Source organism: Suncus etruscus, chromosome 16 (genome assembly GCF_024139225.1).
Source record: "Suncus etruscus isolate mSunEtr1 chromosome 16, mSunEtr1.pri.cur, whole genome shotgun sequence".
Taxonomy (NCBI): domain Eukaryota; kingdom Metazoa; phylum Chordata; class Mammalia; order Eulipotyphla; family Soricidae; genus Suncus; species Suncus etruscus.
In genome coordinates this window covers 5,343,953-5,367,085 of record NC_064863.1, presented here as the reverse complement: position 1 = coordinate 5,367,085, position 23,133 = coordinate 5,343,953, and the positions used below count along the sequence as shown (strand labels likewise).

The window sequence follows — 23,133 nt, the reverse complement described above, 5'->3', positions numbered from 1 at the left end:
ATTTAAGGTAAAGGGTTAATAAAGAAGTTGTCTATCCATCAAATTTCAAAACTAAATATTTGGACTTTTTCAGGCAACATAAGATCTATTTTATTTCTTGTTTTGGGAGTCACATATGGCAGTGCTCAGGGTATAACATAGGGTCCCTGCAAGCCAAGAACGTGATCTATGCCCTTTGGGCTCTTAAGGATCTATTTTACTTGAACATTAGAAATAGACTGGAAGAAATTTTGAGACATATAGAGAAGAAATGTTCTAGGATGAGCAAGTCACTTGTAATTTTATAAAATATTGATAATTAAAATAACATAAAATCTAGATTTAGGTCTTTTGCATTTTTCTAAAATAAAGCATTATCACTGTGTTATTATTGCTTTATAGTGTGACACATACAACTTTAAAGTATTAAAAATAGGGACTGGACCGCCTCCCAGTTAGAGGAGGAAACAAGGGAGGTAGGGGGACCACGTATTCTAGCAGCCCCAAGAGTGAGGGAGGAGGATATGGGAGGTAGGATGGGAACGGAGGTGTAGGGAGGATAATTCAGTGATGGGAATCCCTATGATATTATGTTAATATGTACCTAAAATATTATTGTCAACAATATGTAAGCCACAATGATCAAAATAAAAATTATATTAAAAAATAGGGACTGGAGTGGTAGCACAGAGGGAGGGTGTTTGCCTTGCAGGTGGCTGACCCAGGACGATGCAGGTTCCATCCCCGGCATGCCATATGGTCCTGAGTCAGGAGCAATTTCTTAGCACAGTGCCAGGAGTAACCCCTAAGCACCTTAAAAAAAGTATTAAAAATAACTTAGCATATATTAAGAAACAAGATTTTCCATTCATAATGAATATCATCATTCTTATCATGTTTTTATTTTCAAGGGCTTTCTGACCTGTGAACTCAATTAAAAAGACACAAGGCATATTTGTCATAGGTCTAATTTCCAATTTAATTTGTCCGATCCTATGTTCCCTTTAATCTTTATTGAATTTTTAATCTTTTATTGAAATAATTTTGGTTTACATGATAGAGCATCACACAGAGTTCAGATTAGAGCATTATAAACAAGCATCTGCATAAAGGCATGAAATTAATCACTGAAAGTATAATTCTAGCCTTTGTCATAGCATTGACACCTTTTGCCTTCAATTCTATTAATCATTAACTTGGCCAATAAGTTTAAGTCTGAATAGTTTTTTGTCTATTTTTTGTTCTATTTTATTTAGTTCACAAGTTTTGATTTATTTTGCCCATTGTTTTTCTTTTACTGGGGTAGGGGTCCACATGTGGCTCTGTTACTCTTGGCTTTGTGGTTCCGGATCACTCCTGATTATGCTGGGGTAACTTTGCATTATTCAAGGGGTCCACAGGGACCATGTAAGGCAAGCATGGTTAAGGCAAGCACCTTAACCTGTTTACTATTTCTCTGGCCCAGTTTTGTGTCTTTATGTAAGGTTAAGATGACCGAATGCTTTGCCTTTCTCGGTCAGAGCTTTCAATTTTAGAACACAGTCAAAACTCCCCTTCATCACACCTTACCTTTGATGCCCGGAAAGAAAAGGCTGTGGATTTGGTGTCTGATTTGCCCCGGTCCTGCAGTATAAGACCTTGGTCCTCTGATAAGGCCAGGTAATGGCCCGTGGTGAGATGCCGGAGTCGGAAAGCCTGACCCCATCTGATGTTACTGCCGCTCCAGCTGGGAAAATGAAGCAGACAAGAAACTGCATTTACAGACAACACATCTTTTCAATATTTATCCCGAATCAGCCTGCACATGTTGCAGGCATGTAACTTTTTATTTTATTTATTTATTTATTTATTTATTTATTTATTTATTTTTGTGGCTTTTGGGTCACACCCGGCAGTGCTCAGGGGTTACTCCTGGCTCCATGCTCAGAAATAGCTCTTGGGAGGCACGGGGACCATATGGGACGCCGGGATTCGAACCGATGACCTTCTGCATGAAAGGCAAACGCCTTACCTCCATGCTATCTCTCCGGCCCCAACTTTTTATTTTTTAGGTTCAGTTACTAAGAAACTAAATCACTTGGCTCCTGGCTTGCTCTAGGATTTCATGTCTACACCTAGCTTGTTGCCTCCTTTGGATTTCTTTGTTTTTGTTTTTTGGTTTTTGGGCCACACCCGGTGATGCTCAGGGGTTACTCCTGGCTGTCTGCTCAGAAATAGCTCCTGGCAGGCACGGGGGACCACATGGGACACCGGGATTCGAACCAACCACCTTTGGTTCTGAATCGGCTGTTTGCAAGGCAGACACCGCTGTGCTATCTCTCCGGGCCCTCCTTTGGATTTCTTAAGGGAACCAACAAGGAGCACAATCCTGGGACAGGGTAATAGTGTGATGTAAATGGATGTTCCAAGCTCCAATGTCTCCTATGTCTCCTTTGCTCCACTAAAGTGTCCTTCATGCCACTGACACAAAAGCAAAGAAAACCAAACAAAAAAATCAGTAACAAAAAGCAAAAACCCATAAAAAGAATAATATTGCCTTTAAGGAAAATATTGTTTTTGATAAAGCAAAGTCTTTCCAAATGCTCTGCCTAATATAAAATTGTTATGACTGCAAACCATGTTTCATCTAGAGAGATAGTAAAAAATTCTTCCATTTTTAGTTGTCAGGACAGAATGATTCTAAGCAAGCTTAATAAATGATTTTTAAAATATTGTGGTATGTTAGAAGATGATAAAATATTTGGTGGGAGTAAAGCAGCATAAGATGATTGAGATAAGGGAGATTTTATGTTGGATGCCAGCCATTTTATGATCCAACATCAAAGGTTGGAATTCAACAAAAGTCACTGTTAGTGTTAAAAAAGAAATACCTGTAACTCATTTATATGTTAAGTTAAAGAAAAATGTTGAAGAGCTAGATATTTTAAGATTAAAGTGACTATCCTCTTTAGCAAATATTTTGAAGCACTAAAGAAATAAAAATAACATTGATAAAGGACTTAAATATTGAATGTTTATGTTTCAGGAGAAATAAACAACCACAATAAGAATTATATATAAGTACTCTTTTTGTCTGTATAAAAATGTCCATTTGTAAGAACCAATATAAAACATACTAAGAACATCTTTATGCTACTATAAAAATTTTAACTGTAGTGAAAAGATATTATAAATGCCCCGATCCACATAATATTTGGGTAGGTGGCACCAAAACTTGGTGTTTATTTGTGGAGAGGGAGAAGAGTCAACACTTTGAAAAAAGTTTCTAAATTAAAAAAAGTGTGTGTGTGTCTGCATATACTCACACACATGTGTAAGAGAAGTATAACTTTTTTTCTGTTCTCCAAATGGATTACAGAATTACTTTGATGGGGGCCTTTAGGGCACACACATACTTCTCATATGACATACTTTACTGTGAACATGTGTCCAAGTAAAGAGTAGGGGAGGTAAAGAGTAAAGAGGAGGGGTAGGGAGAAAAGAAAAATCAAAGAGGACAATATAGGCCTCTCCTTTCTAAGCTCAAATAATTTAGTTTCTGGCTTATTTGCAAATCATCTCAGTTTGGCATCCAGTTTTGAATATTTATTTATTTAGGTTTTTTTTTTTTTTTGGTCATATTCAGCAGTGCTCAGAAGTTACTCCAGGTTCTGCTCTTAGAAATCACTCCTGGTAGGCCTGGAGGACCATATGGGACGTCGGGGATTGAACTCAATTTCGTCCCGGGTCGTCCATGTACAAAGCAAATGTTCTACCACTGTGCTAACGCTCTGGCCCCTAGTTTCAAATTTTTTAAATAAATTTACATCCTACCTTTCAGGTTCTTCTGGAGTCATTTTCAGTTTGTCTGCCAACATGCTAATATTAACACACTGATAGATCAGACAGAAAATCTCAAACATGAAGAGGAGGGCATTTCCCATGAAATCCTTAAGACATGCTACTTAGTACTAATTCACATTCCCTAAGATTTTTCTGAACCCCGTCAAAGTCAAAGTTAACATCTAAGCATTCAACAAATTCTGTAATTGGGTCCTTGTATGTGTATGAACTCCTAATGTATAACTGACCAGATCTTTCAGCACCTTCTGGCATTTCTAAGCATCTTTGCTACAACTGCTGTCATCATAGCATATGTGGACACACTATCTCAATTGCCTTAAGATACCATGGCTGTTAAAAGAAGAGATCTATTTATTATGTTATAAGATCTTTTGGGGTGGTTGAAGAAAACAGACCAATGAATGAGCCACATTCCCTGCTACCGAAAAGGGCCCAGAAAATTCGCTCTCCCAGAGGCTCCAGAAGAGCACAGCCACTCTGCTTCACTACGTGGCTGTGCGCTCTTTCTAAGGAAATAATGCCGCTGCAACAAGAAGAAAAAAAATCACACTAAGAACTGGATCACTGAAGCCCAGCATTTCTCTCCGGACTGTCTTCTCTGCTGCGTGCTCAGGCCTAAGATTTGATCCTGTGTGAGGCTTCATCCACGGAGGGCTCCCCTTCCTTAGAGGCAAGTCGACCCACCTAGAAAGGGTAGAGCCAGAGGAGCGTGGCCACGCACATCATTTAGCCAATGAATACCACCACAATACGTAGAAAAACTCACAATACAAGTGTGACAATAGGGAAACAACGCAGGCCAGCATCAGACATAGAGAATGAAGATGACAATTCTTATGATCAGAAAACGGCCAACCAACTAATCAGTCTCTCAGATAAGGAGTTTAGACAAGAAATATGGAAGATGCTCAAAGAACGCAAAGAAACCATGGATTGAGTTGAACAGAACACTAATAAGAACCAAGAAAGTGTGAAGACAGAAATCACAAAACTCCAAACTAAAATAACAGGTCAAATAACAGTCCTGAAAAAAATCTGTAAACGAATTGAATGACAAAATAGATAAGCTCTCCAACAGGGTAACAAAAGCTGAGAACAGAATTGGAGCTGTGGAAGATGACATCAATAACAACTACATAGAGAGATTGGAAAACAAAACTTAAAGCAAATGAACAAACAATGGAAAAATTAGTAAAAGAATGGGAACAGATGAAAATAGAAGTCTATGATAAACTCAACAGAAACAACTTAAGAATCATTGGAATCCCAGACCCAGGAAGAAAATTTCCAGGAAGAATCAACAGTCAAGAACATCATTAAAGAGAAACTTCCAGAGCTAAAGAATATATGTGATCAAATCCTGCATGCCCGAAGAGTAACAAACAAAAGAGGCCCCAGAAAAAAATACCCCAAGACACTTCTTAGTCACAATGACAAATCCCACAGAAAGAGACAGAATTCTGAAAGCAGCAAGATCAAAAAAGGAAATTACATTCAAGGGAACATCTTTGATATTTACAGCAGACCTATCACCAGAAACACTCAAGGCCAGAAAGCAGTGGTGGGACATAGTGACAAAACACAATGAAATAAATGCTTCGCCTAGAATACTGTACCCAGCAAAACTCACTTTCAAGTTTGAAGGAAGAATACATGGTTTCACAGACAAACAACAGCTCAGAAGCTAACAAACTCAAAACCAGTCTTAAGAGAAAAACTGAAAGACCATGTTTAAGACAAGACTGACCAAAAGACACACCAAATTTCGATATAAAGATGGCATTAAATCCCAGGACAATTCTTTCTCTCAATGTCAATGGACTAAATGCACCAGTTAAGAGAACAGAGAGGCTAGCTAAATGGATCAAAAAACTCAACCCAACCTTCTGCTGCCTACACGAAATTCACCTGAATAGTCAGAACAAACATCGACTCAAAATAAAAGGCTGGAGGAAAATCATCTAAGCAAACAACACCTATAAAAAAGCTGGAGTGTCCATTCTAATATCAAATGATGCAAACTTTATACTCAGGAAAGTTGTAAAGAACAAAGATGGACATTTTGTATTATTCAAGGGGTATGTTGAGCAGGAAGAAATCACTCTCCTAAACTTGTATGCACCGAATGAGGGTCCAGCAACATATTTAATACAATTGTTGACAAATCTGAAAAATAATATCATTAACAACACAATAATTGAGGGAGACCTCAACACGGCATTGTCAACACTCGATAGGTCAACCAGACTGAAACCCAACAAGAATATACTAGACCTGAGAAGAGAAATGGAAGAAAGAGGCCTAGTAGATATATATAGAACACTCCAACACCAGAAACATGGATACACATTTTTCTCCAATGTACATGGGACATTCTCCAGGATAGATTACATGCTGGCACATAAAAGATACCTCCATAATATCAATAGGATGGAAATTTTGCAGGCTACCTTCACTGACCACAAGGCTCTGAAATTATATGTGAATTCCAAAGGGACACAGAAGAAAAACTTAAACACCTGGAAGTTAAACAGCCTCATACTGAATAACCAATGGGTCCGAGATGAAATCAAAGAGGAAATCAAAACTTTCCTGGAAACCAGTGATAATAGAGACACAAACTAGCAGAACTTATAAGACACAGCCAAGCAATACTGAGAGAAAAATTTATAGCTTTGCAAGCACACATCAGGAAGGAAGAAGGAGCTTACCTGAGTAGCTTAATGACACAGCTCATAGAACTAGAAAGTGCTCAACAAAAGGAACCAAAATAGGGAGATAGAAGGAAATAACAAAGCTGAGAGCAGAAATCAATGAAGTAGAAACCCAACAAACAATCCGAAAAATCAACGAAAGCAGAAGTTGGTTCTTTGAAAAAAATAAACAAGATTGATAGACCACTGGCAAAAATACCAAAGAAAGAGAGAGAAACTTGATAACTCGTATTAAGAATGAAAAAGGAGAGATCACTACTGATATGGCAGAGATTCAAAGGGTAATCAGAAACTACTTTAAGAAACTCTATGCCACTAACAATGAGAACCTGAAAGAAATGAATAAATTCTTGGACTCTTATAATCTTCCACGGTTGAATGAAGAGAATGTAGCATATCTAAACACCCCCATCACTATTGATGAAATTAAAACGGTAATCAAATGTCTGTTCAGAAACAAAAGCCCTGGCCCAGATGGATTCATTAATGAATTCTTTCAAACTTTCCAAGAGGAACTACTACCAATCCTGGCAAGACTCTTTCATGAAATCAAAAAAACAGAAACACTTCCAAATAGCTTTTATGAAGCCAACATCACCTTGATACCTAAACCAGACAGAGATGCTACGAAAAAAGAAAATTACAGACCAATATCGCTGATAAATGCAGATGCAAAGATCCTCAACAAAATCCTGGCAAATAGGATTCAATGCCTCATCAAGAAGATCATCCACTACGATCAAGTAATTTTCATCCCAGGAAAGCAAGGATGGTTTAACATCCATAAATCTATCAACATAATACACAACATCAACAACAAGAAAAATAAAATCACATGATTATATCAATAGATGCAGAGAAAGCATTTGATAAGGTCCAACACCCATTCTTGATCAAAGCTCTCAGCAAGATGGGAATGAAAGGAACCTTTCTCAATATAGTTAAGGCCATCTACCATAATCCAGTGGCAAATATTATCCTCAATGGAGAAAAACTAAAAGCCTTTTCTCTAAATGCTGGCACAAGACAAGGCTGTCCTCTCTCACGACTCCTATTCAACATAGCACTGTAAGTACTCGCTATAGTGGTTAGGCAAAAAAAAGATATCAAGAGGATCCAGATAGCAAAGAAAGAAGTCAAGCTCTCGCTGCTTGCAGATGACATGATACTCTACTTAGAAAACCCTAAAGACTCTACCAAAAAGCTTCTAGAAACAATAGACTCATATAGCAAGGTGGCAGGCTACAAAATTAACACACAAAAATCAATGGCCTTTCTATACACCAACAGTAATAAGGAAGAAATGGACATTAAGAAAACAACCCCGTTCACAATAGTACCACACAAACTCAAATATCTTGGAATCAACTTGACTAAAAATGTGAAGGGCCTATACAAAGAAAACTATAAAACTCTGCTCCAAGAAATAAGAGAGGACACGTGGAAAATGAAACACATACCCTGCTCATGGATTGGCAGGATTAAAATAATCAAAATGGCAATATTCCCCAAAGCATTGTACAGATTTAATGGGATCCCTCTAAAGATACCCGTGACATTCTTCAAAGAAGAGGATCAGGCACTTTTGAAATTCATTTGGAACAATAAACACCCTAGAATAGCCAAAGCAATCATTGGGTAAAAGAACAAGGAAGGAGTTACTTTCCCCAACTTTAAACTGTAGTACAAAGCAATAGTTATCAAAACAGCATGGTATTGGAATAAAGACAGGCCCTCAGATCAGTGGAAAAGGCTTTAATACCCAGAGAATGTTCCCCACACATACAATCACCTACTTTTTGATAAAGGAGCAAGAAATCCTAAATGGAGCGAAGAAAGCCTCTACAACAAGTGGTGTTGGCACAACTGGCTAGCCACTTGCAAAAATTGAACTTAGACCCCCAACTAACATCATGTACAAAGATAAAATCCAAATGGATTAAAAATCTCGATATCAGATCCGAAACCATAAGATATATAGAACAACACGTAGGCAAAACACTCCAGGACATTGAGACTGCAGGCATCTTCAAAGAGGAAACTGCACTTGCCAAGCAAGTGAAAGCAGAGATTAACAGATGGAAATATATTAAGCTGAGAAGCTTCTGCACCTCAAAGGAAATAGCACCCAGGATAGAAGAGCCACACACTGAATGGTAGAAACTATTCACCCAATACCCATCAGATAAAGGGCTAATCTCCAAAATATACAAGGCACTGACAGAACTTTACAAGAAAAAAAACATCTAATCCCATCAAAAAATGGGGAAAAGAAATGGACAGACACTTTGACAAAGAAGAAATACAAATGGCCAAAAGACACATGAAAAAAATGCTCCACATCACTAATCATTGGACAGATGCAAATCAATGAGGTACCACCTCACACCACAGAGATTGGCACACATCACAAAGAATGAGAACAAACAGTGTTGGCAGGGATTTGGAGAGAAAGAAACTCTTATTCACTGCTGGTGGGAATGCCATCTAGTTCAACTTTTATAGAAAGTGATATAGAGATCCCTCAAAAAACTGGAAATCGAGCTCCCATAAGACCCAGCTATACCACTCCTAGGAATGTACCCTAGGAACACAAAAATACAATACAAAAATCCCTTCCTTACACCTATATTCATTGCAGCACTATTTACCATAGCAAGACTCTGGAAACAACCAAGATGCCCTTCAACCGACGACTGGCTAAAGAAACTGTGATACATATACACAATGGAATATTATGCAGCTGTCAGGAGAGATGAAGTCATGAAATTTTCCTATACATGGATGTACATGGAATCTATTATGCTGAGTGAAATAAGTCAGAGAGAGAGAAAAATGCAGAATGGTCTCACTCATCTATGGGTTTTATGAAAAATGAAAGACATTCTTTATTTATTTATTTATTTATTTATTTATTTATTTATTTATTTATTTATTTATTTATTTATTTATTTATTGGTTTTTGGGCCACACCCGGCGTTGCTCAGGGGTTACTCCTGGCTGTCTGCTCAGAAATAGCTCCTGGCAGGCACAGGGGACCATGTGGGACACCGGGATTCGAACCAACCACCTTTGGTCCTGGATCAGCTGCTTGCAAGGCAAACGCTGCTGTGCTATCTCTCCGGGCCCATGAAAGACATTCTTGCAATAATAATTTTCAGACACAAAAGAGAGAAAGGCTGGAAGTTACAGCTCACCTCATAAAGCTTACCACAAAGAGTGATGAGTTTAGTTAGAGAAATAACTACATTTTGAACTATCCTAATAATGAGAATGTATGCGGGAAATAGAAAGCCTGTCTAGAGTACAGGTGGTGGTTGGTTGGGGAGGAGGGAGATTTGGGACATTGGTGATGGGAATGTTGCACTGGTGATGGGTGGTGTTCTTTACATGACTGAAACCCAAACACAATCATGCATGTAATCAAGGTGTTTAAATAAAAAATAAGAAAACAAATGGGAGAAGAGGGTGGAAAACATCTTTGTTTCTTTCACAACTTACCACTAGAGGGGTGGCAGAGCTATAAGTCGAGGGTGTGCTCAGGGTTCCAACAGAGGTGGGGAAATGTGTGTGTGTGTGTGTGTGTGTGTGTGTGTGTGTGTGTGTGTTTACATGCGTGCTGGAGAACATTGAGTTTGTCTTGTGATGTGGAACAAGTGAGATATTTAGGAAATTGACAAGGAAAAGAAAGGAAAGGAAAAGAAATCAGAGAAACGAAAAGGATGAAAGGAAAGAAAAGGAAAGGAAGAAAGGAAAGGAAGAAAGGAGAGAAAAAGGAAAGGAAAAAAAGAACCAATGGAAAGGGAAGAAATGGAAAGGAAAGGAGGAAGAAAGGAAAGGAAGAAAGGAGAGGAAAGGAAAAACAGAAAGAAAAAAGAAAGGAAGGATGGGGAGGAAAGGAAAGAAAAAAAGTAAAGGAAAGGGAGGAAAAGAATGGAAGGAAAGGAAAGGAAGGAAAAGAGGAAAGAAAGGAAAGCAAAGGAAAGTAAAGGAAAGGAAAGGATGAAGTGACAGTCAACAGGAGCTTCACCTTAATCCTCCATTACCTTATCCGAAGGGGTTCCACTCTCCACAGAGATCTGGCTCGTGTCCCAGCTCCCCCAGCTTCATAAAATATTCTCCTGTCAGCAGAGATTGAAATTAATTTACCCATGAGTGATATTATAGATCAGCACTTTTCAGGGAATAGCTGCCACCATAGACCCTGCTGTTTTTCTAGCCCTCCTGGTGTCGTCACAGGAAGAATTCAAAGGAAGTACAATTTCCCTCTCATGTCCAATGAAGCTGCTTACCACATCTAAATCAAGGACACTTATGGATCATCAGGGGCACAAGGAAAAAAGGTCACCTATATTTCCATCTTGGGAGTTGAAATAGCTAGTCACATATATCAGATTAGATACTGAATTTTCTCATTCTTTCAGGTTAAGTTCCCTGATGAAGTTCTACATCTTTCAGAAAGGCAATTTAACTTTAAAAACGTGTAGCACAGTATGGACCCATTCTCTTCCCATTGTTTTAGGAAGCTTTATGCTCAGTTGTTATCGTGTTCATGCTGCTATTACTGTAGCTTTGTCTCCTCTATTGCATTAAAGATAAGCTTTTAATGGTTTTCTTTTAAATAAAATGCTCACTTTGTAATAAATTTAGTTTCACAAAATGATAGTAAAGAGAGTACGCAGAGAGTTCCCATAGAGTTTTATTCCATTTTATCTCGTGTATCATCTTACATTACTATGGCACATTTGCCTATGACTAAGTAACCAACATACATGTTGTTACTTAGCTAACTTCAAAACTTTTTGATTTCACCAGTTTTTTATTAATCATTTCAAAATTATCGTTCCAGTTTCCATGTAAAAATATCCCCTTGATTTAATTGACTTACCTTTCTTTGCTAAAGTTTCTGAAATTTTTCTTGATTCCATGACCAATACTTGGGCAGAATATCTGTCAGTATGTAAAAGTTCTCTGGCTTTGAGTTTGTTTTGTTTATCTGATAACTGAGATGATTTTATGGGGAATGGAGTTTCTGGGCCACACCTAGTGGTGCTCAGGGAATTATATATTGTTTCAGATATTGAGCTGGGGTTGGCTATGTGCAAGACAAACAACTTAACTTCTGTACTATATCTCTAGATACATAATGTTTGTTCTTATGTGTTTGTAGGGGTAAGACAGGAAGTACTCAGGGATTATTCACTTCAGTGCTCGGAGGACTGTGTGGTACTGGGGATTGGGTCTAGTTCTCCCACATACAAACATATTCAACTTGATGAGCATGGCGCATTCTTTTAAATTTTGAGGGAAAAATGTATCTTTTATTTGGGGTATTTGGCCTTACGTGGTGGTGCTCAGAGCTTACTATTTATTCTGTGCTCAGTACTTAAAGATCATTCCTAGAGGTGCTTAAAGGATAATATATGGAGGACTGAAATGATGTCAGCTGCATGAAAGACAAATGCCTTAACTACTGTACTATTTTTTCAGCACCAGATAGCAAAGTACTTTTCTTTTTTCCTTTTTTTTTTTGTTTCTTTTTATTACCATCAATAGTACTCACCTCTTCTAGCTCTGCACTAAGAATTTACTCCTGAAGGCTTGGGTGACTATATGGGATGCTGGGGATCAAACCTGGGTCAGTCACATGTAAGATAAGCACCCTACCTGCTGTACTATCTTTTTAGCCCCAGCAAAGTACTTAAAAAAAAAAACCAAAACAACTGTGCAATAAATATTTAAAAACAAAAAAATAAAAAACTGTGCAATAAGGACCAACTCAACTATAATATAAATTTTGAGAAATTAAATTAACTACCCTTAGTATAAAAGCTAAATGTATAATAAGTACTGGTACCTGAGTTACCTGAAAGTGTGAATACAGCCATGTTTTGAGACTCATGTGACTTTAGATCCATCCTGATAATTCCATTTAAAAACACTGATCTAAAATCCTATCCCCCGAGGTATTTGTATCTATAAAAAGATGAATCACTCAAATCTCAGGAGGATCTTGACCTAGATTTTGAGATAATAAGAAATCAACAGACCAGAGGAGAAAGGTTAAGTTTTTATCTCCCAAGATAATATAATGAGTTGATTGAAAAATAAAAGTTTGGAGTTAGGCAGATTTGAATTGGAAACAGTGAGCTGAGTGGTCTCAACCAAATCCTTTCAACTTCCTGTGCTATCGTATTTGTGTGTGTATGTATGTATGTGTGTGTGAGAGAGAGAATGAGAGAAAGAGAGTGAGGGAGAGGCATATCCTCTATCACATGAGCTATTTATCTGGCCTTTTGTAGGGTGCTTCTTTGCATTCTACCAACCCAGGTTTGATTCCTGGTGTCCCCTGTAGTAAGTACCCCTGGAATTATTTCAAAGAGTGTAAGTTGAGGAATAACCTCTGATCACTTCACAATGTGGCCCCCAAAATTGAAAAGCAACCAGTGTGCACAAAGTACTTTATGGAAATAAAAAATTCTGTAACTGGAATTACTAAAATTTTGCTTATAATGGATAGTATAAAAGCTGCATAAAAGTTCACTAGAACAAAACACACTGAAATATTATATAAACTATGATCATATTGAGGGAAGGGCTATACAGACACTTTAAGTCTCTGTCAAGAGTATATGCTTATCAGAAAGCATGAAGGAAATATTTAGAAAGAAATACATATTCCAAGTTGAGGCTTTACTAACCAGGGGTCTCTATCAGGATGAGTAGGCAATATTATAATTATAACTATGACAATATTATAATGATAGTAATGATAATTTAGAGTTGTAGTTATATATTAATACAATTTTATAATTATAATAAGTCGTGTTTATCAAGAAGATTAAAATACAGCCCTGACCTCCTCGCCACGCAAAGAAATTTGTCTAGCTTTTCCCTGATGCTGTTTCATTCTACACCCCCATCTTGCTTCCACCCCAACCCCATCGCCCTCAGTGAGGACTGAAAACATTCATCAGGTGGAGCTGGCTAAACAGCTCATTGTAGGTCATGGGAAAGGAGAAAGGAATCTAGGATTAACCGAGATCCGTGCCTCTGATAGCCAGAGTCCTGGAAGGTTAGTCTTTCCCACCTGAGGAAACACAGGCTTCCTACTCCACTTCATCTGACAAGGTTACAGAGGTTGAAACAACCTGTTCCCTGTTCTTTAAAAGAATTAGCAAAGAAGAGGAGTAGAGTGGGTAGTAAGCTGAGGTGCTTTGAAAGCTTGGCTGACAGCTTAACCTTGGCTTTAGCAGGTTAAGTGACTTAACTCCTGCTTGTTTGCCAAGCCAGAGGCAGAGCCAAGAATCCGAGCTCAGAATGCTCAATTGTTGACTTGGGGTATGTGCCCTGGGAAAGCCAGCCTCCCTTCCTAACCTGAATAGCTCTCAGGCTTTAGAGAAACAGAAGTCGTTTCTCTTGCAATGTCAGTCCCATAAGAGGAATCACTGGCAGGTAGTGGTGGCTGTTAGAATCTGACACAGTGTTTTCCATTTTCAATTTTGCGGTGCACTCGCAGAATCCAGTGTATTTGGCCCTCTGGGTTAGAATGGAGGATTTACCTGACAATAAACAGACTTAGACATAAAATACTGCCAAGTCAACCTATTTGATGGAGGCCAGCTGATAGCTGATACAAAAGCTCTGGCTCCAGTTTACTGAATAGTTGATTTTCTCCTACAAATCTGCTTTCTGCTGACCCTCTTTGCTTCCTTCTAAAGATAAAAATGCCCCTTTTCTTTTTCTTTCCAAAATACAAATCAGAGGTCCCAGAAATACTCAGCCCACAAAAGCCAACTCTGCTTTTATTTCGAAGATGGCATGCATGCATCTAGGCTTCAGGGAGCCAATTTTGGGAATTCCCAATCATCTGTTTCCCAGATCTCCTTCAAAATATATGTCCAGGCTTCCCTTTCAGTCAGGACCCTAAACTACTCAACAGAACATCCATCAAAATAAAAGTATCTCCAATGTTTAGTTTCATCTATGATTGCTTCTAATTTGGCTCTAATGACTGGCAGTGGTGTGTGTGTGTGTGTGTGTGTGTCTGTATGTCTGTGTGTGTTTGTGTGAAAGAGAGGAGGAGGGCAGTTAAAAGTGCACAAGTTGAGTTTTTCACCTATTAAAAATTTCTAGTTTTAAATGATAAATAACAATAGGAAGAAGGACCGGCAAATTCTGGTATATCTCATCTTTGCAGACAACTCTGCCGAGTACACTCTCAGAACTTTAGTTCTTTATCTACTTGATAAATCACAATAGGACAGTGAGGTGACAGCATGTGGTTACTGCCTATTTTCATAATTAACAGAAAATTTTTTTAATGGAATCAGTTCTCATGTTATCATCTAGGGAATTCTTAATTCTAAGGAAATTTCTGGGCTTTCCTACTGAGATGTAACTGTCAAGTTATCTAGACCAATGCGTGGGAAGCAGTGAGTAAATCAATCAGGCACTTCCTATTGGCCCGGTTTATGTGTTCTAGACACTGACGTGGGGTGACATCTGGTTCCTATGACGGTATATTGAGAAAACAGAGGAAGTAGGAAGAGATTCAGAGTGATATATATGTTGCCAATGGATGGTTTCTAAGATATATGATAAAACACTGTGGAAGCATATTGCTTCTCATGATCTTTATTACATAATAAGAAATGAACCCTAGATAGAAAACCAGGATCTCTAGGCTCTAGGCTGCCATCTGAAATCAGTCAGTGTATGGCCTTTAGCAGAGCCTTGGTCTGCTTGGTCCAGATGATTTCAGTGTCAAATGAAGGTGATGCCATGTTTTTAGTGAAGAAAAACATGCAGTTGACAAGGTTCCAGTTGACACTTGGATAATACAAATAATGTTTGTAGATCAAACTCACTGCTGCCCAGATTTAGTATAATGTAGATCTGAATCTGAGATTTGATTTTTTTTAAATATATATCATATTTTATAATGACAGGAGCCAATATATTTATGTTGTGGGTTTTTGATGACAAATAAAATGTTGAAACAGCCAACCATATAATTTGATAACCTGGATTTTTTTTTTATCTTCTGCCTCTTTACTTAAAATTCTTTTATTATTTTTTGAGGGGGAGAATAGGGCCATACTCAACAGTATTCAAGGACTATTCCTCACTCTGGTTTCAGGCATCAATCTTGGGAGGGTTCAGGAAACCATATATGGTGCCAAGGAATCAAAGTCAGTTACATGCAAGCAAGAACCGATTCCCCTGAACTAATTTTATGCCCTCTGAACTTTTAGAAAACATCAACTGAAAGGTTAACTAGAGGAGCAAAGAATGTTCAACTTCAACAGAATCCTCTAAATGTTATTCTTGGCACTCTCTCTGTAAAATTCAGCCCCTGATAATCACTGACAATTGGTTTCTCAAGTCATTATTCTCTAGTAATGAGAATTTCATTAAATAAAAACTGAGTTACAAAAATCATTTCAGATTATTTAGAATTTAAGTTCACTTAGCACAAAAAGAGGAACAATAGAGGTGATCTGCATTGAATGATCTGATGAATAATTTTTGTGAGTACATAGATTCACCAATATGATCGATCGATCTGAAATTCATCACCAAAACGGGCAGTTCCATTTACAACGAAAGCCACCAAGGACTCCTTAAACAAAGGTGCTTCCCATGAAAATGAAAGATTGGAACATTCTATATTATTTGGTTCAGAAGCATGATTCCTGTAGGCCAACTCTACTCTACTGACATCCAATTTTGGGGTGCAGCGACAGAGTTTAGGCCACATTTGGGGCTTTCTTAGGAAACCAGGTGATACCAGAGTCTGAACTAGGATTAACTTTGGGTACAGTAAGCATCTTTGACCTTGTACTATTTCCCTGGACCACCATTCTTTTTTTTTATCCAACTATAGTTCATGGCTGGAGAGAGATTTGTTAACTTACCAGAGAATTCATCTGTGGTTATAACCAAACTCTTTAGTCTGAGCCACTCAAAGACCAGAGACAGGAGAATCAAGCTATTGTCTTACCTGTGCTGGGAATCATTCTGATCTATTGATGGTATCGTCAAACACTCATCATGGCCATGGAAAAGACGTACTACATGCCCACCAAGTAGATATCCTGTAAGAGAATTATAATCTGCTATTAAACAGAAGGGTAGGTTTTAATACAGAGAACAGCATGTTTAAAGGGTAAATTCATGCAAGTCTGGATTGGTTATAGAAAATATAAAAAGAAGTATTTAGAAAAGCACAAATTCCATGAATCAGGCTTGAATCAGAAAATAAAGTCAAAGCATTTCTAAAATTACAAGTTAGCAGAGAATTATAGATGAGCAACTCTGATATCAAAATGTAAGGTGAAAGCAGTGTCAAATGAATATTATTAAAAATTGGAAATTTACTTGCTACTGTTAGAAAGAAAAATATATTTCAACTTTTCATAATACAAATATACCCCACGACAAAATCCTAGATAAATGCTTACAATCTCTATGTGTGGAAGAAACATAAAACTACAGTCTTATAGTTTGAAAAGGAAGTAGTAACATTTTTTGAGAGCTGTCTCTTGAGAGGTTACCTTTAAGTGTATTTAACAAACACAGACTCAACCTATATGTTGTTTTACACACAGAGGGAAACACAACGTGACAGTATCCCCAAGCAGACACGCTGCCAACAATCATTTAGCTCTCACAGAAAAGAAAGCTTACAAGCCAGAGTTTAGGGGACATTGGGAAACTGAACTTCAAAGACACAGTTAACTGTTAGTCTTCAAATAAAGTTGGAATCTTAATTCAGAGATATGGCATCAAAGATTTCAGTCTAAAATTTATTTTATAGAAAAATTTGATTCAATATTCCTTTGAATTAATATACTCTTCAGATCAGTCATTCTCAAGAGACATATGGACTTAACATCCTCAATTTTTTTTAAGTCAGGAAATTTTAGTCACATAATTAAATACATTTTAGGGGTTAACAAACTAGGGTATTAGATTAAAATAGTATGAATAAGAGATGCCTCAGGAGAAGCAAAGTATTATATGGACAACTTGTACCAGGGCCATCTGATATTCCCTAGTTTATTTAGGCAAAGCAACTTTTTCTTAAACTTACATCAAATATTCAGAAGCCCACTTTCAGTTTGTCTCTTATTGCACTATTTCCAATTATGTCCTTTTGGGAGTGCAGACCTGGTGATGCTCCAGGTTTATTCTTGGCTCTGAGCTCAGAGATACTTCTGGCAGAGTTTAGTGTATCATATGGAGTGCTAGGGATTGATCATGAGTTGGCCTCATGCAAGACACATGTCCTACCTGCTGAACTATCACTCTGTGCCCTAACTGTGTTCTTTAAAGTTTTTTTTTTTTTTGCATTAAAATGCTTCATAATCTAGGGGAATTCGTAAGAGTTAATTTACTTAGAAAATAAAAACCATATGGGATTATTCTTCTGGAAATGATTTACTTTTAGTAGGAGTTAGGCCTGGAGCATCAGGACTATACTCCTGGGTGGTGCTAGAGTAGAGAGAGACAGTGCTGGAGATTGAACTCAGGGCCATGAACATGCTAGGCATTTTGTGGGGAGCCATTTCCATGGTCTCAGGATCAATTTTTAATCTAGCTCACTAACACTGCAGGACAGTGAGGCCAAGTCCCCTTTTGAGCTCATCACTTACAGTCTGTATGTTCCTTCAATCCATATTTTACTCCTAGAGAAAAAATTGCCAAGAACTGGTGCATCATAACTTTCCTTAAGGGAAACAGATGAAGGGAAGGATCAGAGGAGGATCAATTACTGTCTCCAGGGCTGAGAGTGTTTCTCACCAGTATTAAGTGTAAAGAACACTTTTCTGCAGGGCTAGATGACGCAAAGTGACAAGCTACCCAAGCTCCAGTACAAGGGCACTTAACACTTCTTTAAGGACCTTTTTGACATGATTTGCAAATACTCCTTAATTAATTTCTACAAGCCCTCTCTTGGGTCGGAAGTAATGTTATTCCTACCATGCAAATGAAGAATTTAACATGAAAATTTAACCAAGACCTCAACTGACTCAAAATTCAATTTAAATGCAGAGTTTCGTGGTTTCTGATAAAAAGGAGAATGATTAACCAAGGGCTTGGGGTGGGTTAATTTTGGCATCAAAAAAGAGAGTCAAACAAAATCTACCTTGGAAGAGAATATTCAGAAAGTTGCCAAAAATGAAAAAAAAAATAAGTGGTTTGCTAATTATTCAGTTGAGCTATGATTCCTTCTGAGACTAGAGTATCAATTTGATCATTTATTTCCTTTATTTTCAAACATATCATTGGAGGCCATTTCTGATTTAAAATTAGTAAGTTCGGGGTTATAAATAATGTTCATTTGTGATATAATTTCTACAGATTCTGATCTGTCTATAAAGTGCTAAATGTAATGTAGCAATGTATAGGTCATTGATATTTGATTATTCTGTTCATCTCTATCACCTACAAGCATGACTAAGCCAGATACTTATCATACAATTCAATAGGTACGTTGACTTTGGCTCTGAGAAATAGGATATTCTGAAAAGAGTTTGATGGTCTTACCCTAAGGGGAACAAAAATGAGAAAATATCATTATTTTTACAGGTGTTCCACAAACACCAGTAAAAAACACATGGCCAAATACTTATTCTAAAGTCTTCTTCACATCTGTGTGGAAATGCACTGGGGAGAAATAGAAACAATACTACCATCTTGGCAAGTAATCTCTTCTAAAACTGAAGTTGCTAATCTGTGAACACTTGCAACTGGCAACCATTAAAAAACCAAACAAACAAACAAAAAAACAACAAAGAAGGCGAAAAGTGACTAAGCAAGACCTGCAAGCAGAAAATGTACAAATGACTCTAAATAATTATTTTTAAAGTCAGAAATGCTCATATAATTGGAATAGAAAACAATATTAGAGAAAGAAATTCAAGCAAACAGATATGATGCTGTATGCCAAGACATTGGGGTGGGCTAAGGGCTGGAGAGTAGCAGACAACATTTAGAGCATAAGATACACTAGCAGGCTGGGACTGAATAAAATACAAACACACACACACACACACACACACACACACACACACAAAACACACCTTCTTCGATGCTACATCCTGAGCACGTAGGATGTACATTCCAGAGTGTTTGCATAAAGGAGGCATCCACTTGTATGTTAGCATTTGAGATCGAAAGATGCTGGAGCAGAAAAGCAAAGGAGACATCATTTTAATCACCAGGGTAGGCCTGACAGACAACCAGAATTGCCTAGGATTGTAAGGATTGAAGAGCACCGCCTGACTGTCATCTGGCCCTTTCTACATAGCCAGTGGGAGATTTCTCAACCCCATCTAGAAACTGCTTCAGAGTGGAATGCTTTATTCAGAAAAGAAAAAGGATTCAGCTACAAAGGTGGCAGACAAGTGTCAACTTCGTTCTCTCAGCTGGATCCCTGATTCAACAGGAAGTCAAAAAATGTCTATTCTTGGTAGGAAAGCAGGGAATTCACACTCTGGGAAAAACTAGTCCAGCATTCAGCAAAGAAAAATCTGCCACAGGGAATAGAGCTGAGAGGCTTAAAAATTATTCCTAACACTGATCTTCCTGCACCCTCCTCCCTCCACACAAGGTTGGTGTCAATGCTATTCATCCCTGGAACAGGTTTCTAGCTACAAAAATCTCACCCACATGTGTAGCCACTGACTGGAACAGCTGAAACTATTCTTGATCTAATAAAATCTTATTTTGTTAGACCCCATTTTTTAATGGTTCATTATTCATAGACCAAAGCTAGACAATGTAATTAATTCATTGTAATGATAACTAATGGATAAATAACTGGATTTCTCGGGAAGTGCCTGCCCAAGGGGATAACATTAGAGTTTGCTGGATAAAGTATTGTAATAGGTTATTATAATAATAATTGAAAAATAATAATTTTGTAAAATTGAAAAAAGTTAACACTTCAATTCAAGGGGGAAAATTTAGTTTCATATTAGGTATACTAAGGTATACCTAATCCTGCCCAATGTATTGTGGCTTAGTTCTTTTTAGTCATCTACCCCTAAAAAATCATGCAAATGCAAGTTGCCTGTATTAGGAGGTACTTACGAGGTATCTCTCCGAGGACACGCTTACAAGGATGAGGTCGTCACCAATTCGAACTTTCTCTCCCTCAGACCTTTGTTTGGAAGCAGGATGTATGGTCCACCAACAGGCTTCTCCTACACACAGGCTCCTTGAGTCAGTCATTGTTTGAGTCCAGTGCCCAAAACTTCCCTGGCTCCCTCGTTCTCCTGATAGTTTCCCCCCCATATACATACACACAGTCTGAAATTGTATTTATAAGCTGGCCTTACATGTGTTTTGGCTATGCTTATCACTTTAGTTTACTTTACAGACAGTAACTGAAAAAGATTATTGACAGTCAGAGTCTATAGCAGCTTTTGAGTATTTTTAATATATTTAGAAACATGTTTCCTCCATAAACTCTTAGAAATTTTTGTTTTTCTTGTTATTGCTTTGTTATTTTTTGTGACTTTTTGTTTTGTTACCTTTTTCTTCTTTTTTCCCCTTTCCTCTTCTAAATATATTTATAATACCTAGAAGGACTCCTCCTAGTTTTTTTTTTCTTTTTCTTTTCCCATATCTCCAACAGAACCACATTACTTGAATCATCTTGTTTAGCCTCATAAATTGATGGTGGAAAATAAATGGTACCAGATCCAGACACTCTCATGAACATTTAGTGGAAATAAAAAATGATCAGACTTGAACATCAAACCCAAAGTCAATGACAACAGAATCTATACCCAATCCACAGCAAGCTGTACGAGTGGGAACCAGTTATACTAGTATAGTATTCTGGGGGATAAAGAAGGGAGATATGTGATGCGTGCTGGGAACAGGGGTGGAGGGAGGACAACACTGGTGTTGGGAATGCCCCTGATTCATTGTCACTATGTACCTTAAATGTTACTGTGAAATATTTGTAATTCACTTCGGCCAGAATAAAAAATCAGTTTTTTAAATATATAAAAAAAGAAACTTTTGTTTTAAGAATTGGTTTCACTGACCTCTTATTTTACTTTATATTTGTTTCCACCTTTTAGAAACTATGAGAAGGGAAAGTAAAAGGGGATATTAGAATCAAAGTTTGATTTAGAAAGTTTGATTCAGAAACAACTTCTTATTTGCTTCTGTAATCTAGCTTTGCTATAGTGTTTTACTGCTACTGCTGAGGGTATATGCCCAACGTTAGAAATGGGGCAATAAATTCTAGGAGCTGGCTTTGTGAACAACCACTGGCTTCATGGTCAAATACCAGAAAAAAACACAATGATCAGGACGTCCATATAAGGCTAGAGCCCCCTGATGTAAAGGCCAACCTTTTATGTGTAAAGCCCCCAAATCCACTATGAAAAGTGTTTACTGTTTAGTGATGGAGTCACCATTTACTGAGGAGATGGTCTACCCCAGCATGCTGAAATAAAACTTCTTTGCTTTTGCATAACTGGTCTTTGTGTGGTGGATCCTTAGTCTGGAACTAACACTGCCCACCCATGAAAATCACTAGAAAATAAGATGTTTGTTTGTTGGTTTCTTTGGGCTACACCCAGTGGTGCTCAGGAGTTACTCCTGGCTCTGCATTCATTCAGAAATCACTCCTGTGTTCAGAAATTGGGGGACCATATGCGATGTCAGGGATCAAACCCGGGTCAGTCTCACCCTAGCAAATGTCCTACTTGCTGTGCTATTGCATTAGCCCCTAAAGTGAGATTTCTTTTTTTAATAAAAGGGCTAAGTATCAAAGAAATAAGAAAGTACGTAAGAAATTTATAACAAAAAAAGCCAAGATTGACATTTTGGAAGAGCAATGCAGAGGAAATTGTTACACAAGAGAAAGCCCCAGTGCCTAGGCAACAAATGAAGAAACTGATGGGGCCAAAGTGATAACACAGCAGTGAAGGCACTTGCCTTGCACACAACCAATCCAGGTACAACCCATGACATCCCATATGGTCTCCTGAGTCTGGAGTGATTCCTGAGTGCAGAGCCATGAATAACCTTTGAGCACCTCCAGGTATGACCCCAAAAAACCAAAAAATAAAAAAAAGGAATGGCGTTGCCTGAGCAATAATACAGTGGGTAGGGTGATTGAATTGTAAGTGCTGAACTAGGTTTGATTCCTGGCATTTCAATATGGTACCCCTCAATGAATGATTCCTGAGTGCAGATCTAACACTAATCTCTGAGCCCAAAACATAACCAACAAATAAAGAAAATGAAGAAGACATTTTAAGAAAATATGTTTATGTCTACTGCCTAAATCCCAGACAACCTCTGGAACTGGAGGTAACAGTTACTTGTGGAAGCTGAAGAAGATAAGGTTAAAAAGTAGGCAGTGACAAAATGTTAAACAAGACCCTTTTCTCTATCTGTACAGTAGATACAGCTTCCTCCTTCAACTTCATAATAAGTTTAATCAACATAATGACAAATCACAAATAAACTGGGGTTGAAAAAATACCAGGCATCACTGAAAAACTAAGTGAAGAGCATTGCTAAAAATAAGAGAATAATTCAAATCCTATGTCCTGATTAA

The 23,133-nt window shown here is 37.7% G+C and overlaps 1 protein-coding gene across 1 annotated transcript in view; it reads right to left on the bottom strand.

The window, feature by feature from the left end:
• Window positions 1-23,133, bottom strand: part of RYR3 (ryanodine receptor 3) — a 473,873-nt gene that overhangs the window by 342,034 nt on the left and 108,706 nt on the right. Inside the window, exons 7-11 of the mRNA XM_049790221.1 lie at window positions 20,640-20,752; window positions 19,628-19,727; window positions 16,543-16,636; window positions 10,583-10,657; window positions 1,549-1,705 (exon numbers count right to left, since the gene is read on the bottom strand). Of these exons, the coding sequence (XP_049646178.1) occupies window positions 1,549-1,705; window positions 10,583-10,657; window positions 16,543-16,636; window positions 19,628-19,727; window positions 20,640-20,752 (539 nt within the window). The remainder of the gene's footprint in view (window positions 1-1,548; window positions 1,706-10,582; window positions 10,658-16,542; window positions 16,637-19,627; window positions 19,728-20,639; window positions 20,753-23,133) is intronic.